Source organism: Musa acuminata, chromosome BXJ2-4 (genome assembly GCF_036884655.1).
Source record: "Musa acuminata AAA Group cultivar baxijiao chromosome BXJ2-4, Cavendish_Baxijiao_AAA, whole genome shotgun sequence".
Taxonomy (NCBI): Eukaryota; Viridiplantae; Streptophyta; class Magnoliopsida; order Zingiberales; family Musaceae; genus Musa; species Musa acuminata.
In genome coordinates this window covers 38,283,995-38,301,255 of record NC_088341.1, presented here as the reverse complement: position 1 = coordinate 38,301,255, position 17,261 = coordinate 38,283,995, and the positions used below count along the sequence as shown (strand labels likewise).

General features: G+C 39.3%; 3 protein-coding genes across 4 annotated transcripts; all 3 read right to left on the bottom strand.

Moving 5' to 3' along the window:
• Positions 1-115: 115 nt before the first annotated feature.
• LOC135610739 (sorbitol dehydrogenase-like) lies at positions 116-3,246 on the bottom strand. 2 transcript variants are annotated; one of them, XM_065105600.1, is made up of 6 exons: positions 2,754-3,246; positions 2,509-2,576; positions 2,172-2,408; positions 1,383-1,673; positions 789-976; positions 116-642 (listed from the first exon to the last, which is right to left on the bottom strand). In XM_065105600.1, exons 1-6 carry the CDS (start codon positions 2,881-2,883, stop codon positions 450-452), a joined length of 1,107 nt encoding a protein of 368 aa, XP_064961672.1. In that variant the 5' UTR covers positions 2,884-3,246; the 3' UTR covers positions 116-449. The 2 variants fall into 2 exon arrangements, with proteins under 2 accessions (XP_064961672.1, XP_064961673.1); XM_065105601.1 differs by having other exon boundaries at positions 2,794-3,238.
• Positions 3,247-3,880: 634 nt separating this feature from the next.
• Positions 3,881-11,421, bottom strand: LOC135610738 (nudix hydrolase 14, chloroplastic-like). Its single transcript, XM_065105599.1, has 7 exons — positions 11,004-11,421; positions 10,809-10,914; positions 10,581-10,658; positions 8,988-9,080; positions 8,704-8,796; positions 6,642-6,740; positions 3,881-4,515 (listed from the first exon to the last, which is right to left on the bottom strand). Exons 1-7 carry the CDS (start codon positions 11,267-11,269, stop codon positions 4,291-4,293), a joined length of 960 nt encoding a protein of 319 aa, XP_064961671.1. The 5' UTR covers positions 11,270-11,421; the 3' UTR covers positions 3,881-4,290.
• Positions 11,422-11,565: 144 nt separating this feature from the next.
• Positions 11,566-16,752, bottom strand: LOC135610736 (DEAD-box ATP-dependent RNA helicase 7-like). Its single transcript, XM_065105598.1, has 14 exons — positions 16,141-16,752; positions 15,089-15,223; positions 14,855-14,995; positions 14,655-14,766; positions 14,023-14,093; positions 13,559-13,713; positions 13,355-13,466; positions 13,108-13,209; positions 12,958-13,018; positions 12,715-12,886; positions 12,528-12,624; positions 12,348-12,442; positions 12,080-12,213; positions 11,566-11,953 (listed from the first exon to the last, which is right to left on the bottom strand). Exons 1-14 carry the CDS (start codon positions 16,657-16,659, stop codon positions 11,709-11,711), a joined length of 2,151 nt encoding a protein of 716 aa, XP_064961670.1. The 5' UTR covers positions 16,660-16,752; the 3' UTR covers positions 11,566-11,708.
• Positions 16,753-17,261: the final 509 nt, after the last annotated feature.

The window sequence follows — 17,261 nt, the reverse complement described above, 5'->3', positions numbered from 1 at the left end:
TACAAGGGCGTCATACCACCTAAGTCGCATGAAATCATGTACACGACCATATTCTTTTAATCAAAAATGTATTTTGTAGCTCAAATTCTAATCACCCAATGTGTTGTAAAAGGGATTAACCAAGGCGAAGGAAGCATTCAATCACCATATCATTTTGTTTGATCAAATCAACCCCTTTTATCGAAGAACACTGCTACAAGCACTTGATGACCATTTTTTGATGCTGCTACAATTTATAATTTATACATCAAATTCATAGCATCATCACCAACATCTTCTTAGAAGAACTGCAATGACATGAACACACTACAAACACTTGATAACCATGTCTTTCAGCAGGAGTTTCAACATCAATTTAGAGCATCACCACCATCATCTTCCTGCAATCACAACTCTTTCCAGACAAGCTTAACTGCTACAAGCACTTGATGACCAATATGTCTTGGAAGCTAGAGGTTGAACATCACTTTTATAGCATCACCACCGCGAGCGCTAACTTCAAAGGCTTCCACCAGCTCCTCCTGGGAGAACCCAAATCTGTGTGTTATCAGAGGCTTGACATCGATCTTTCCAGTCCTCAAAAACTCAAGACATAGTGGCCAAGTATCCTTGTAGCGGAAAATGCCGATGACATCCACCTCTCTGCAACCAACATACATAAGGAACTTATTATCAGCCAATAACGAATCAACGTCTATTATCAAGTCATGTATTATTCTTTCATATGTTCAATAATATCTCTCAAGCATCTAACACTTTCCACAGATCAGTCATGCAGAAGGTTATACCTTGCTGCGGCAGGAGTAAGGGGGACAGTCATCTCATTACGTCCCATACCTATGAGGCAAACTTTACCACCAGCACGGGTGGCATTCAAGGCAGTTGACACTGTTTTGCTAAACCCAGCACAGTCAAAGCTCACATCGATATCATTGCCCATAGCCTGTTGTATCTGAATAACCTCTTCATCTACGTCCTACAGAAGTAATTGTGTTAGAGGCCACAACACAAGCGACCACTAACGCTGGCATCCCCTATAAACTCAATAAAATGCAATAACTATGATGAAGGGTATGCTGCACAGACATAAAGGAAATCTATTGCTTAAAATTCAAGCATGACAAATGATAATACCTGTCTGGTTAAAGTTGCTTCCAAGTATTGATGACAAGAGAATTTCTAGTTGGGTAATGTCATAAATATTCGTAACTTACGACAATCATAGCATCAAGGTAAACTGACTGCAAATAGTTGGGGACATCACAGCTTGCTATTGGTGTTGTTGTTGTGTTTAAGAATGTGCAGACTAAAAATAAAAGTGACTAAATAGCACAATATATGCACTACTGCTTCTTGATTTAAGTGACTAAATAGGCAAAAACCTGACTGTTTGTAGAAACTTTTACAAAGTCATCTGCACCAAGAGATTTTGCCACAGATAGGCGATAACTATCAACATCCACCATGATGATCCGTAGAGCACCAAAAGCTCGAGCTGCAAGCATCGTAACCAGCCCTATCGGGCCAGCACCCATAATTAGCACATTAGTCTCCGGACCTACACTAGCACGACGGCAAGCATGAATCCCAACACTAAGGGGCTCACACATTGCCCCTTCCTCCAAGCTCACGTTCTCGGGGAGCCTAAAACACAAATTAGCAGGATGTACCACCTGTAAATGCAGGACAAGTTTATTATTAATTCCCAAACCAGCAACAGTGCACAATATTTTTTCTAAAAACTAAATTTTGATGCAATTATACAGGCTGTGTTGCATGTAATATATGGTAAGATGCATGATTATTAGCAAGAATATAACTTGCAGCTGAAGATTATCAACTTATTAACAAGGTTGTGAAGCTGATGGCCCGATAATGATTCTCCTGTTTGTATACAGCTTTATGTTGAAAAGAAACAAAGAGCACAGACAGAGACACGGTTCGATTTAGAAGTTTGTTATGCATTTTAACCTTCTCTTGTATGAGTAGCAACATAAAAAACACATCATAGAGACTTGGTTGTAATTCTTGATTGATTGTTGCTTAATCATGTTACTAGGGAATCCTATTCATTAGACAAAGCAAATTACCTCAAGATTAGATTCGGCATTACAGCTTCTTCTTATTTTAGAACAAATATAATATTTCGAGTAAAATCTAAGCCTGATCACCTGATTAGCTAGGGAGCCATTGACAGGGGGTGAACCGAAGAACCTCATGCTGCGGCAAAGGTTATAGCGGCCACCCTTGCAGTATTTGCAGTGCCCGCAACTGATTCCAGGTTCCAACGCCACGCGATCACCCACAACCAGGGACTTCACTTCGCAGCCCACCTCTTCTATCACACCAGCACACTCATGCCCGATTACCATGGGCTCTTTGACAACGAAATGGGCACACCTCATGGTCTGCAGTATTCAGAGGAAAATGAGAAGGGACAATCATTTGATTCATCCCAATTTAGCACTCAATTGATACACAACTTGTGACATGTTCGCACTCAATAACCTTGAGGTGATGGACATCACTGCCACAGATGCCGACAGCCTTCATCCTCACCCGAACGTCGTGAGGCCCTGAAAATTTCGATTTTGATCAGTAATCCCGATCAAACAAGCGTCAAGACAACTCCAGCAAAGGGAAGAAGAAAAGAAAGAAAGATCCATGTTTCTGCTCGAATCCATACTCCATGGTCAAAATTGAGTCCCGAGTAAGAACATCTAAACTAGATAGCAGTATAATGCTAATCATACCACCCATAGAAGCAATCGAGCAATGGAAGAGAGGCCAAACCCAGAGGCGGGAGTCGAAAAGGTTGGATCTTGAGGGTGTTAACAGCCACCAACCAGGCGGCCATGTTCTCCTCCTCCACCTTCGCCCCATCTCCGCTTACTTCACCGCCCTTGCCCATCTAAGCGACTGATATATAGAAGGGCTGTAATGGATGGGAAGGGGGAGGGCTTGTGTTGCGATGGGCATCAAAGCAGACGACCACAAGAAGGATCCTCTGCTAAATCATTGTTCCATATCCATCGGATGGTCGTCCATATTAGGGTCTGGCGACAGTGGACCCCGATCTGTGCGTCGCACGGGTTCGTGACGAAGGCTGTTGACTTCGGACCCGATGAGCTGTTGGAGGGGCAAGGCGTAGTTCATCTGACGGCCTTCCTTGACTTATATCCGGCTCACGATCCTCTCCTCCGAGAGAAGCTCCATCGCCAAGTCAACGGGCTGGTGACGATGTGGACGGCGGGCTGATGCTGCTGTAGCCAATGCAATGGAAGAACGCGGGAGGAACTTACACAACAGTTTAATTGTTGATGGGAAGATTCTATGATAAATCCACCATTTAATTATTATACAAAAAAAAAAGAAGATTACCATTTGTATTTTTCTTTTACTATTTATAATTTTATTTTAATTTTCTTTTAACTTAAATATCTTCTTCTTCTTCATCCTCTTCTTCTTTCTTCTCGGAGGGCTACATTTATAGCATCAATGACGACCATTAGCAAAAGAAGCAAACATGAAATAAGAGGTAAAAAATAATATAAAATAAAATCGACATTCCTAAGATAATAAATAATAAAATAATATTTTTTATTTTTTAAAAAATTATCAATGGTAAAAAAAAAATCAATAATAAAAAAAGGATATAAATAATAAGCTTCATTAAAAAAGAAAAAGAACTACTATAAGATGCCTTGTTGAATCAACCTGACTCGATTCTAACCTGACTTGCATTATGAATTCCTCAATTTACATGTTCTTGATGTCCAACATGAGGCCCCATCTGATCATGTAGTCATACGATCTCAATTGCAATCTTTGGTTAGATAGATCATATCGAATTGATTCCAATATCCATTTGAATTGAATATATCCAGAAAAAGAAAAATATCCTTCATAATAATATCGACTTTCATCACTTATCATTCATATAAAAAAAAATTAAAGATAACACATTTGGTAACACATTAACAAATCAGACGAAAAAAATTAGTCTTTCCAAAAGAAAATAACATGTTTACTTTCTCACATATGTCACTCCATCAAATCTGGAATTGAACAATGTGGTTAATCTGTCCGGTAGCTCAAAATGTCCTATAGACAAGTCATCTAATTACCTTCACTGCTTATCAAAGGAAAAATTGCATACAATTCGTGACACCAAATACAAAGATTTATTGGCTAAATGAAAGAGAGCAAATCTCCAATGTGAAATGTTGACAAAAGGCAGCTTCAGGGAATTTGTATATGGACTTGCACAGCATACTCGAGTCGAGCAGTTCAAGGCAAAAAGCCATTCCTCTTCGCCATTTCATATAGGGCAATTGCAGCTAGAGCTTTTGCATCAGCAGTCACACGCCAAAGTGTATCGTAAGGAACAACATGTACCTTAATCAGCTCACCATGATCACGGAGGCCCATCTCCTTTCCCTGCAGGGCACTTATGATCTCCTCCTCTACATGGCCTCTATAAAGAAACAGGCTCAGTTCCTCGTCGCACCCACCCTAACAAAGCACAAGAAGAATCCTGTGGGTTTGAAAGTAAATAACAAAGTCTGAACTGCAATGTGATGCGGCAATTATATCATTCCACTGGAAATCAATCAAAATGTTCATAGCATATTTTGACGACTTCAATAGAGAAGATCTACACATACAACCCTGTGAATTCCCTTGAAGACTGACTTAAAATGGTGCAGGAGAGAGATCAACAGCTCATGGTTACATGGACAAAATTCCAAAACTGAGAATACCTTCTCACCCTGAAAATATAGTCACAACCTAGAGAGTAAAATCTTCTACAGATTGGGGCCACTTATGCTTTATTTGCAAGATTTCTTTATACTCCTCGTTGTGTTTTGTAAATCTTGGCAAATGTAGATGTTTCCTTAAGGTAAGCTTTCTGCTTCATCCTATAACCTTTGAAAATTTGAAGGGTTTTTTTTTTTTTCGCAAAGAATAAGTAATGAAGACGAGATTCGAACACAAGACCTTGCGATAAACTATCAAGATCTTTACCAAATAAGTTAGCTGACAACTTTCAAAATATAAATCGGATGAGGTTTCAAATCCTCAACCTTTAGTAAGAGGATCTAGTACACCCATCACTAGATTAATGTTTTAGATGTAAAAATATATCGAATAAGTCTTCGATTCTCAACCTTTGGTAAATGAACCTGGTACACCATCACCAATATTTAAGATTATATTTTGTCAAATTTGTAGATTTCAAATTGTTTTACTAGTCAAGGACTTTGTAATACAATTTATGTTCCACATTATCAGGCAAAATCTAACTTTATTATTTTTCTGGTGGTGTGTCACGTCTTATAACAAACGCCGCCGCCTTTGAATACACTAGCAAGCATGACCTTCATTGTTGCTCAGCTCTTTACCCAATTGATGTAGAATATTAGTTGCGATTATTATATCTGAACTAAAAGGTATTTTCTTTCTTGTTCTGCAAACTGTATCACACACATTTTACATATTTTCCCTTTAACATTTATGTTGAATCTGCTTTAGATTTGTTAAACTTTAAGATTTTTCACTGACTTGCAAGTCATCTTACCCGGTGATTTAAAAAGGCACTCAGGCGCTCGGGCAAGGCGAGGCGAGAGCACCTCGTTTAAAGGCCAGGCGGCATGCTTCGAAGAGGCGTTGCCTGGGCGCTCGCCCGAGACCAGGCGTTGGGTCCTTGCTCGATTCAATTAAGCGAACCGAACCAGACTTTTTAAGTCTGGTTTGGTTAAATAACGTAGTTTAAAAAGTCTGGTTCGGTTAAATAACGTAGTTTCTTACCTCAAAAGCCACCCTTCACGCCCACGCGACCTCGAGGAACCCTAGCACTGCTTTTGCCTTCGTTGTTGATGCTTTCTGTTGCTGCCTCTACCGCATATGCAGCGGACCGAGCCTTCCTCTGTCGCTAATGGACGAGTCTGACGGTCCCTGTAGCTTCCTTCCGCTGTTGCTCTGTGTGCAATTCCTTCCATTGTCGAGGGAGTGGACTGTAGGTTCCTTCACCACCGACAAACTTCCTCTGGAGCTTCCACCATTGTTGCTATCCACAGCTTTCGTCGCTGTCACTACTGCTGTTCACAGCTTCCGTCGCTACCGATGTTTTTGTCCGCAGCTTCTGTTGTTGCTGTCGTTTGCAGCACTACCGCAACAATCTTAAACTAATCCTCCGTTACTATTAACATTTTTTCTCCCCTCTAACTACTGTTAACAGTAAGTAATATACTATAAACAATATATTTTTAATTTAATATCATATTTTTATTTAAATAATTATATTTTTATTATATTATATATTTTTTATATTTTAATATTTCAGAGTGTCTCGCTTCGTTTGGGCAAGCGTTTTGGGACCTTGGCGCTTTTTAAATCATTGATCTTGTCTGACTTGTCAAGACATTTGAATCAATGAGAACAAAATAAGCTGATATTTGAGATTTGACACTAATGGATCCCTTGAAATGGAAATAAATAAGCCACCCTTTATACCCATCCTTGTCGGTGACATTTTATACTTCACTCTGTATCCATTCTAGATTGACGGCACATGGAATTGTGGTTCCTGGTCATGCCATTAATTTTAATGCAACTTGGGAGAAGTTTCATCAATTTACCGGTGATGGAAAAACTTTGCATCCGGTTACAGGATCAAGAAATGCTGTAAGATTCACCATATCCTCCTTGTTCAAGTGTATCCCTATCTCCTCTTCAACCTGTCAGTGATTTATCATGCATCATTGACAAAATAAAAGAAACATAAGACAGACATTGGAGTGCCTGTACATTAAATAATTATCTTGAACTTAAAACTTAAGAGCTTAAAAGACGGATAACTGCACATACAATACATGTAAAGTCTGGAAGCATCATATTGACTCCTAAAGGTGTAAATACAATATATACCATTGTAAAGATTTTGTCATGCATGCCCAGGCTATCTGCATCATCAACTATCCTTATATCAGTTATGACTAGTGTTCAATAAGCAAAGGATTCATGTGTCAAATATGAAAATGCTGGAAATACCATCATCCTATGATTTGTCTTAAAGGATATATATGATTTGTCTCTATTGCAAATTACAATGAGGAGAAACCCTGCAGCCCAAAATGGAACATGATGGCCAATACTGTTTTGTATGTCAAAAAGAGAAGTTTTGGTCCAATTATTGATCTCCATATTGATCCAGTTCATGCTATAAGTAGCTGATTCAGAAGACAAGTACAAGTTGAATCTCTGACAAAACTAAGAGATCTATGTTCATTTTTCCATTAGCAGAAGAGATCTTTCATGTAAAAGCCTATGTTTCAATAAATCTTTAAATCTTAAAAAATGACGAAATAGATAATTTCTATGTTTGTTTATATATAGCATTTAATATATCATATTCAGTTTTGTTTGAATGAATTTTTTAACCCCAAATGAAACTATATCAGGAGTGTCCATCGTTTAATCAACCCAAATTGATTGATATAAAAATCTAAACCAGCACCAAATCAAATGCAATGGTTCCATTTAATTACTAAGTTTGGCTATGTGACATGCTAATAGTCCCACGTCAAAAGTGGGGGATTGATTAGCAATAACTTTGTTTTAAGCATTGATTAGCAATATAGTTTGGCAGCCTCCAAGTTATTGAGTTAATAGTCCACCAGAATCAATCATGACAAATAGTATCTTAGCAAACTAAGCATCTAAGGTGAATGGACGAGAGATATATCAGATGTGGAGTGATCATTGGACTGGACTATAAGTCATGTCACCTACTATGGAAACTGCTCGAGTTATATCAGATGTGGAGTGATCATTGGACTGGACTATAAGTCATGTCGCCTACTATGGAAACTGCTCCAGTTATATCAGACGTGGAGCCACCATTGGACTTGACTATAAGTCATGTCACATACTATGGAAATTGCCCATGTCATACCAGATGTGGAGCCATAATTGGACTGGACTGGACAATAAATCATGTCACATGTTATGGGATGATTCTGAACTATGTTGGGCATTGGGTTTTAACAAGAACGCCGAGCCTTTAATTGGAGGAACTTATGTCACCCCAACCCGTTGGACTATTGATCCAATAGCTTTGAAACCACCTAGCCAAGAATGCTTATGCATTTTAGTAGGCCGCTTGTGAGGCTTATAGCCCAATCCAGAAATGACTCTACATTGTCACATTCAATCCTAAAAGACGACAAAACTCAGCAACTCAAAAATGTTGACTCAAAAATGGTAATAGGCTAATCTAGCCCTATAAATAATTACAATCACTCTCCCACCTTGAGTGTGAGACTAACCAAGATGTCACAGGTTTAATAGGTTCATTTGCAAAGCCCCAACTAAATTATCTAATCCACCAAATTGCATGGGCATCAACATGTTGTTCAAATAGCAGATATGAAATGTATGATCATGATCATCCCAAAGTAAGTTTTGAATAATAGGTTCATTTGCATAGCCCCAACTAAATAATCTAATCCACCAAATTACATGGGGATCAACATGTTATTCAAATAGTAGTCATATATTCCCTTCCCTAGGGCTATGCACTTGACTACCCCTTCAAATCTGATAAGTGCAGCACCTTCCATTCATAAGGTTAATATTCAAACGAAACATGCATCCTTTTATTGAAGTGGGTGAAAAACAAATTAAAATAATGGATATTACCTCACGAACTGCTGTGCCAACAACATCACCGCCTTCATCATCTATCATGCCAGCTGGGAGTTCCAAAATGAGTTTTCCAACAGGAACCCTAGGCTTAAATATTCAGTAAATTTTATCAGATTTTCAAGAAATCAGATAGCATAAAGTCTAGAGTTCTGTAGATACTAAATAGATTTAAATAACTTGTTATAGCTCATAATTGTCTTGAGATTCTATCAGGCTGTGCCCTTAAGGCATCAAAGGCCAAGTTATTCATAAAATCTGTTCTCAGTGTTGGAGCATACCTGTTCTGTAAGAACAACATAAGTTTTTCCTCTCGACTCTAAAAGAATCAACACAGCAACAGCTGGTCCCCTTGCAAACACAATTCCTGGAATCTAAAGATATTATAAAGGACACATAAACAAACCGAACAAGATCTTACATATAAATAAATGCTCATAACTAGTAACTAAAGATGCAAAGCTCACATAAGTTAAAAGTTTTAATCTTATGCAGATCACAGATAACATGATAGAACATAGTAAACACATGTAATATCAAAAACCATTCCAAGAAATTAACTTCTCAGCAGAATGCTACAATCAGAAAAAAATTCATGAAACAAGTAAATGCAGTTCAACAAAAGATGGTGATATTTTAAATGAATAATGTATACATGTGATTATTACCACAATGCATGCATGTGGCCTTCAACTCTACAACATCAGTATTTTATACATGATAACTGTGATACTTGTTTGTTGCTGCATCCTGAGCATTTCTATTTTAGTTTCAGAAACTTGCCTATTCTTCAAGAAGCAATAAGAAAAAAAGTTTGAGACAAATAGGCAGGTTCCTTGGGTAAAGTGTGCTCATCTCTCGAAGACTGCAAGTATTTTGTGTTTAAGTATGCTAAATAAGCTTTGTTTACAGAATATCTTCTATGACAGTGTTCCTGATGTTAATAAGAGACATTTTATTCTTCCTATACTTCCACAGTTCTACTTAATGAATGGTTCACTATGGTGGACACATATGAAGAGACATTTTTTCTTCTTATGCTTCCACAGTTCTGCTTAATGAACGAGTTAACTATGGTGGACACATATGAAGTTTCCTATGCATTCCAAAGAGTGCAAATGCAAATTTACAAGTCACAACCAAAAGGCAAAGACAGTAAAAGGAAAAGGCATATTAGTATCTCATTTTATGTATATTTTGCTATGCATTTATGTTAAGATGGGCTCTGTCCAAGATCTCAAAACTGCAAATTTTTTCATCAGTATCCATCTTTTTGTCTTTAAGTGTTTCAATGAAAGTGGTCAAACACACCTTCAACAAAAAGAAAAATGAAAGGACAACCCAAAGGAATCTAGTTGGCTTTCAAGCTGAAAAACAGCATTCTCAGTGACTAACATAACTCAACAACGACATACAAAATGCAAGTTTTGTTAATTAAATATAAGGCATATTTGCAGAAGCATAAAATATAAAATGCATCACATACTAGATTGAAAGTTATGATCCACCTTCTAAAGGATAAGCACATTATTTTTAGTTTTGTAAAGAAGCAATTTAACAGAAAGTAAATCAAAACATACGAACATCAAAAGTGCAGCCACGTGGTCACAAGCAATATGCACTTGCATACAACAAATAGAAGAAAACAAGACACTGAGGAAGGATGAGATCTTTTCTCAAAGCATCTGCTCTAATAAGTGATATCTAGCTTGATCTATTTGGATTTCCCCGTCACCAAAAGAAAAAAGTCCTAAACTTTAAAGATCCAACACTTTATTTCCAAACATAGCACACAAATATGACAAGCACATCACTTTTTTCCGAAAAATGGTGGACATTAAAGTTAATTATCCTAAAATTGATAATTAGGTTACCTTTGCTTGTGTTTCTTTATCAAAAACATCTGCTTTGAACTTTAAGAACCCAACACCTCTACCAAACATATCCACTCCCTGCAAACAACATATCAATCATTCAGAAAACTACAAGAATTCCAAAGGCTTGAAAACCAGATCACCAACAAGATAGGAGAAAAAAATGTAATTGTGCAACTGCAACTGGTTTCTAAGATTTAATCATAGATGAGCAGAAGATCAAGCCACCTGAATGTACACTTGTCTTAAAGACATATGCCCTCCCGCTAGAAGGCCAGTGTCACTCTGCATATTCTTCAACCACTGCTTAAAAAGGGAAGAACTGATGGCATTTCTGCGATTAAAGATGCAGATGTAAAATAATAACTAAAATTTAATAGGAGATAAGCATGCATGTCATAGAAATGGCATCAAAACTTTAACCTGAGGTCAGAATCGGAGACGCCGGGGGCGGCTACGACCTCGACGGAGTCGCCGCCCGGAAGGGTGATGCGCGTGGGCGAGGAAGGGGCTCGGGAGCCACCAGACGCCATTCTTCCCACGATTAATTGGGCGCGAACGCGGCGTCGACGGCCGCCGCTGCAGATTGCGGTGCTCAGCAACGGGGGTAAAAGGTGGAGAGATGGGTCGGGGATCACGCTTCGGTGGAAGGCAGAGGGGAGGAGGAGTCGGTGCGCGCGAGCTGCCATTCGACGCGGTCCGTTTTGGCTGAACCCCTAATCGCTCGAAATTGGAATTTTGTTTTGAGGGAATTATTAGATTAAAATCGATGATCTAAGAAATTCTGGTCTAATTTTGCTTTATTTTAGGTTTATTTGAGGTCACATCTTTAAGCCGGCCGGTCGAGGACGGAATCGACAAAACCAACCGGGCCGGCCCGTGGTTCATCTGTCGCCCCATCTCCCTCTTTGCTTGCTTTATCTATCGAACGTTGTCCACGGCGGAAATCGAACCAATGTTAATACTTGCAAATCTGGAGATCGACTGCCACAGCAATAGCTACTGTTTCATTTTCATTCAAACGAAAAAGCGTAAGTCATTGCATGAATGGATATAGGTTTAAATAATATAAGTTTAATCCCTCGATTAGAAATACAAAAAATAATTGGACACTTAAAAATTGCAGCTTCACTTCCTCCTGTTGTTAAATCTGTTAGCTCCACCGTAACCTCTTCCCCGACCACCTCCATTAGAGAAACCACCAGTTCTTCGGTACGAACCGTTGCCGCCGCCGCCTCTACCGCCGGAGAACCTGCCACCGCCGCCGCCGAACCTTCCTCGACCTGAGTTGCCACCTCTCGACTGGTCTCGGTCTTGCAGGGGAGGCAATTTTTCCAGGACCTCGATGTTCACGGAGTGAGCATTTTCTTGGCCTGCAAAGCGAAAGAAAAAATCTCAGTGGATACAAGTCCAGTGTGATATGTTTCGATACTCATTGTTGTCTTTTAAGAACTTCGTGAACAATTAGCGATCAGACCTGAAAGGTGTATACAGCTTACCTTCAAGGAATGCATCCACATCATCAGCAGGCACATCGAAAACTGCACCTGTGCCATCAGCAGTAAGAGAGAGGCCTTTAACACCTTCAATCTTGTCATCAGGCAAGAATCTTCTAAAGGTACTAAAAGCAAACCTGAGAGAAAACAGTGACCAAAAATGAGGATCATGTACTGAATACTAATGTCTCAATTTGCAGAAAACACCATCAATAAAGAGTTTCCAAATAACTTAAACTTGAAGCATATTTGAAAAAGGTTCAGCTCGTACGAAGGTGAATAGATTGGCCTTCCTGTCTGAAGAAGTAATGTTACATAATTCTCCATCGAAGAGAGCAGTGACCTCTTCTTTATATCAGTAAACCCCTGTCATAAAAAATATACATATTACAAAGGAGGATTACGAATCAGTACAAGAATTATATAGCTTCTACAAGCAAGGGCAACTTACAGCAGCCTTAGCAAGGGCTTTTGCTAGTATATCCACTGCTGATAACCCAGAGGAGCTTAAGAGATGTTCCGCTTGTGAACGAAAAACTGGAATAACACTGCATTTCAACGAATAAACACCTTGAGTTGACAATAAAAGCTAACCTAGCACTGAGGAATTTCCAAATAGGAAAATTTTAACAGCTTGCCTGTCAGAGACATTTGAGATAGCATCAACTGCTTCAGATCCAGCTGATTCAGCAATATCAGTAGGCTGAGGTGCAGAGATGTGCTCAAACTTAACACCCGACTCTCTTTCTATTCTAGAAAGACTAAAGGAGTGTTTGGGTTCATAAAGCAAAATCGCAACCCCGGTATTGCCTGAACGAGACATCTCTTAGCAACTCATTGGCATAAAAAACCAACATTGACCACAAAGTTAAAATGATTACCAGCCCTTCCAGTTCGCCCTGATCTATGGATGTAAGCTTCAACATCGCGTGGGGGCTCACACTGGAAAAGTTAATCAGTAATTATTATTTATGAAGGTTAGATGTGCTCATTTAATTGATGGAAATACTTCCAGGAAATAAAGAATGCACCTGTATAATCAGCTGCACATCATTTATGTCTAAGCCACGTGCTGCCACATTTGTAGCAACCAAAACCAAAAACCTGCCTGACCTGAATCCAGAGAGTATGACCTGCATAATAACAAGTCATATATGAATATTGACAAAGAACACCTGCATGCCATCCGATTCTAAAGAAAGGATATATGATTGTATCTAGAATAACTGAAAAAGTGCAAGCAAGACCAGATGCAGTTTGAAATCTCATTGTACTTACTTCACGTTGTGCTTGCATTACGTCTCCATGCAAAGCCCGGGCTCCAGGTAATAATCCAGCAAGTTCAGATGCAGATTCTTTTGTCTCAGTGAAAACAATGGTTCGACCACCACTACGAAAGTTTGCATACAAAGACCATTTAGGAACAAGTAAAAAAAATGAATAAAGAAAATTAATATATTGATGACCATAAAAATTACAAACTGGCTATAACAACGGATGACATCAGGAATAATTTGTGGCCTTGCTGAACGAGTACAAGGAAGAACAAGATGTCTGACGCTAGCACTAGCCTTCAGTTTCTCATTGCCGACAAGATCAGCTGTTTTCTTATCTTTCTTTAGAAACCTTGTGGAAATCTGGAAGCAATTGAAAAGGTATTATATGCAGGAAAAGGAATTCAAACATATTAATGCACTTAGATCCAAGGTATTAAATAATGTTACTAGTATTGATATTGGAAATTTGGACAGATACATACTGACCAATATAGTATTGTTTGCAGTGCACAAACATATAACTTATTAAAATTTGTTTAGTACATCTATGCACCGATCTACCAACGTGGTATTGTTGGCATACCATAGTATTTGAAACCATGCTTAGAACCTTATGTGAAATTTACTTGAATGGAAAGGGGGTAACACATAAGATAAATTGATTCAAACCTTCTTCACCCAGTCAGGCAAGGTAGCACTGAAGAGAAGCGTTTGCACCTTGCTAACATCCTCAACTTTACCTGCAAGATAAGAATAGCAAAAAGAACACTGAGTTCACATTAACCACATATATGCAGATTACCATGCAAGTAGTTAGTCAATATTATAAGCAGGCATGAGCTGCCAGTCTGGATCCCAAACTGCAGATGTAAATCTCAAGATAAAACCAACAAAACCAACATATTTGGTGCTTTTCAAGGAGAAAATTAAACATATAACACCAAAACATTAAACACACTACATAGAAGTGGCCGTAAGACTAAATTGTCAGACATTCATCTGATCAAGTGCATCAACTGGAAATTAATATTGATCAAGCATTTATCTGAAAACTTACATACGGCAACATGGATTCAACAAGCCTTTCAGTACAGCTAAAAATAAAAAATCCAACAACAACAAGAATCTGCCAACATTTTTATATATGGTACAATTAACAGTTCAATATGGGACACTGGAGTTTGATCGGCCTACAAAGAAGGAAGGCAGATCTAACTCAAAGCATCCAATGCATAGCATCATGGAGAGATCCTTAACAACATGAAAAGGTAGTGCAGAAGCTGGGAAGAGAAGATCCATACCGAGAATGAGTTCCACATCATCAACAAATCCCATGTTCAACATTTCATCTGCTTCATCAAGCACACGGAACTTCAATGTTTTTAGGTCAAGAGTCCCCCTCTCTATGTGATCCTGTAAGAAGAACAAAAAATATTTTCAGTCAAGAAATAAAGTCTAAAAAGTCAACAAAAGCATATGAAGCTAAAGAAAGATAACTCACTTTTATGCGCCCTGGAGTTCCAACAACAATATCAACTCCTCGCTTTAGTGAAATTTCCTGAGCACGGTAAGGAGATCCACCATATAAGCAGCATGAAGATAACCCAACTGCCCCGCCATAGACCTCAAAGTCCGAATGAACCTGAGATTTAATATGATGTCCATCAAGTTCCATCTAAAGAAACATAAGATACTTGTACATTTAACATGTCAACAAACTCAGATCCGAAACTACCTGATTTGCAAGCTCTCGAGTCGGAAGGAGTACCAAAACAGTTGGAGATCTTCCATAACCTGTTTTCCTTGATGCTTTGTGAACCCCATTTGTCAATGACTCCAATATAGGCAACACAAAAGCCAAGGTTTTGCCCTGTAAATATGGCCAGATATATCAGAAAATCATCAGCCAGCCAAGCAATTAATATTATTTACAGCAAACAGTAAGTACAGCACAGATAACAAGGAATAACATCTAATTATATGCCCATGAATCAAAACCATCATCACGCCAAATATATAGATAAAAGCAAGAAAGTAGAAGATATGGAAATACATAAAAGATGTTTTTACTAGATTATATGACAATATCAGCAAAAATGACAACAGAATGCTTGGCTCTAATTGGTGTTGGCCACATAAACCCTTTTTGTTACTTAAATTAACTCTGTTGAGGGAAATGTAATTAGTAAACTTCACAACAGATAAGACATGAGATTTTTGGATCTTGAACCAGATCACCCAAATTGGACCAGGCAACCAATTCAAGAAGCTACAAGTTTAAAGGGATCATTTTAGAACTGGCCATAACCAAGAAAGCACGTTTCTGTCAGATAATTCCATACATTTAAATACATGCATATATAGGACCTAGCCAATCTCAACCCACCAATCCGGATCAGCACCCACCTTCGCACAAACCACGAAAGTCACCACGTTACTAGTAATTAATAGATTGTCCGTGATGATAACATGTTGTGCCATAAAATGTGGGATATTAGAAAAGGGTTCTATAGGAAACCTAAGGGAATACCCTTCATGCCACCAACAGTGGAGCAGACCGAACCATACAATACAAAAAAGCATGTTTTCCGAATAACTAGCCAGAAATTTTCAAAAATACGTTCCGCCTGCTTACCCTAAGAATTCTCAACACGTGCATTACTTATTTGATTAAAAAAACTATTTGGAAGTCAGAGAACTACCACATAATTATGTTCTTTCACAACAGTATTTTGAAGCATGAACTACCAATCTTGGTAAAACATAAAGAAGCAAGAGATTCCGCACCTGACCAGTCCGTGCTCGACCAACTAAATCAAACCCATCGAGTATGAGATCGAAAGTCATGGCCTGGATGGGGAACAGCGCCTTTATCCCCTTCGAATTCAGAGTCTCCCTCAAGACCTTCGAGATCCTAAAATTGGACAAGGCGTTCGGATCGTCGGCCGCGCCGCTATCTGTCTCTCCCTCGTCCTTCATCAGCTTCGGCTTCTTCGCCGGGGCCCCATTAGCTGTCGCGGTTTTCTTCTCGCCAACCTCGGTGGAATCCGAGGTGGTGTCGCTCTTATCCTCATCATCGGGAACCTTTCTCTTCTTCTCCTTCTTAACCTTCTTCTTCTCAGACGCCGTCGTCTCCCCCGTGCCGTTGTCGAGCTCGAGGTCGCTGAGCTCGATCTCCACGTGCTGCTTCTTCTTTTTCTTGTTCTTCTTCTCCTCCTCAGGGGAGCCGTACTGGGGCTTCTTGGGCTTCGATTTCTTGGTCTCCTCGGAGGAGATAAGAGGATCGGACAAGACGAGAGACGGCATAGTGGCGGCGGCTGCGACGCTCTCTGCCGTGGTCGGTGGAAGGGTTGTGCGTGGAGGCGCAGCGACCCAAGCGGGAGAGAAAGAGGGAGGGATCAGTTGGAGGGCTTTCGATCTTTATACGGTTCGCGTTGTTTGATAGGAAAGAAACCCTAAGTCGGCACGTGCCGTTGCGGCCCGACTTCAGCCTTTCGTAGCTTGAAGTGGTATCCCAAGTCGGGGCGCAAAAGCAGCACTCACGGCAACGGACGCATGAGAAGCGGCGGCTCAAACGGAGCGGTTCAGTTATTCGGCTTGAAATGGATACAGGATCGGAACCGAGCCATCTGATTGGTAAGGAAGACAGCGGTCCCACATAAATAATTAATTCTTATTTTATTCCCCCACAGGATGACTGATTATTTATAATTAATTCTTATTTTTTTTAGAATTCGCCTTTATTTAAATTTATTTTAACATCATATACATTACATAATATTTAATCAAAAATATAATCCGATTAATTGATGAACTGATTCGGTCAACGAGTCAACGGCCCAAGATTTGATCGGGCCGAGCCGATGGATATGAGCCGTATCTCATAAGGAACCCAAGAAGGAAGCCGC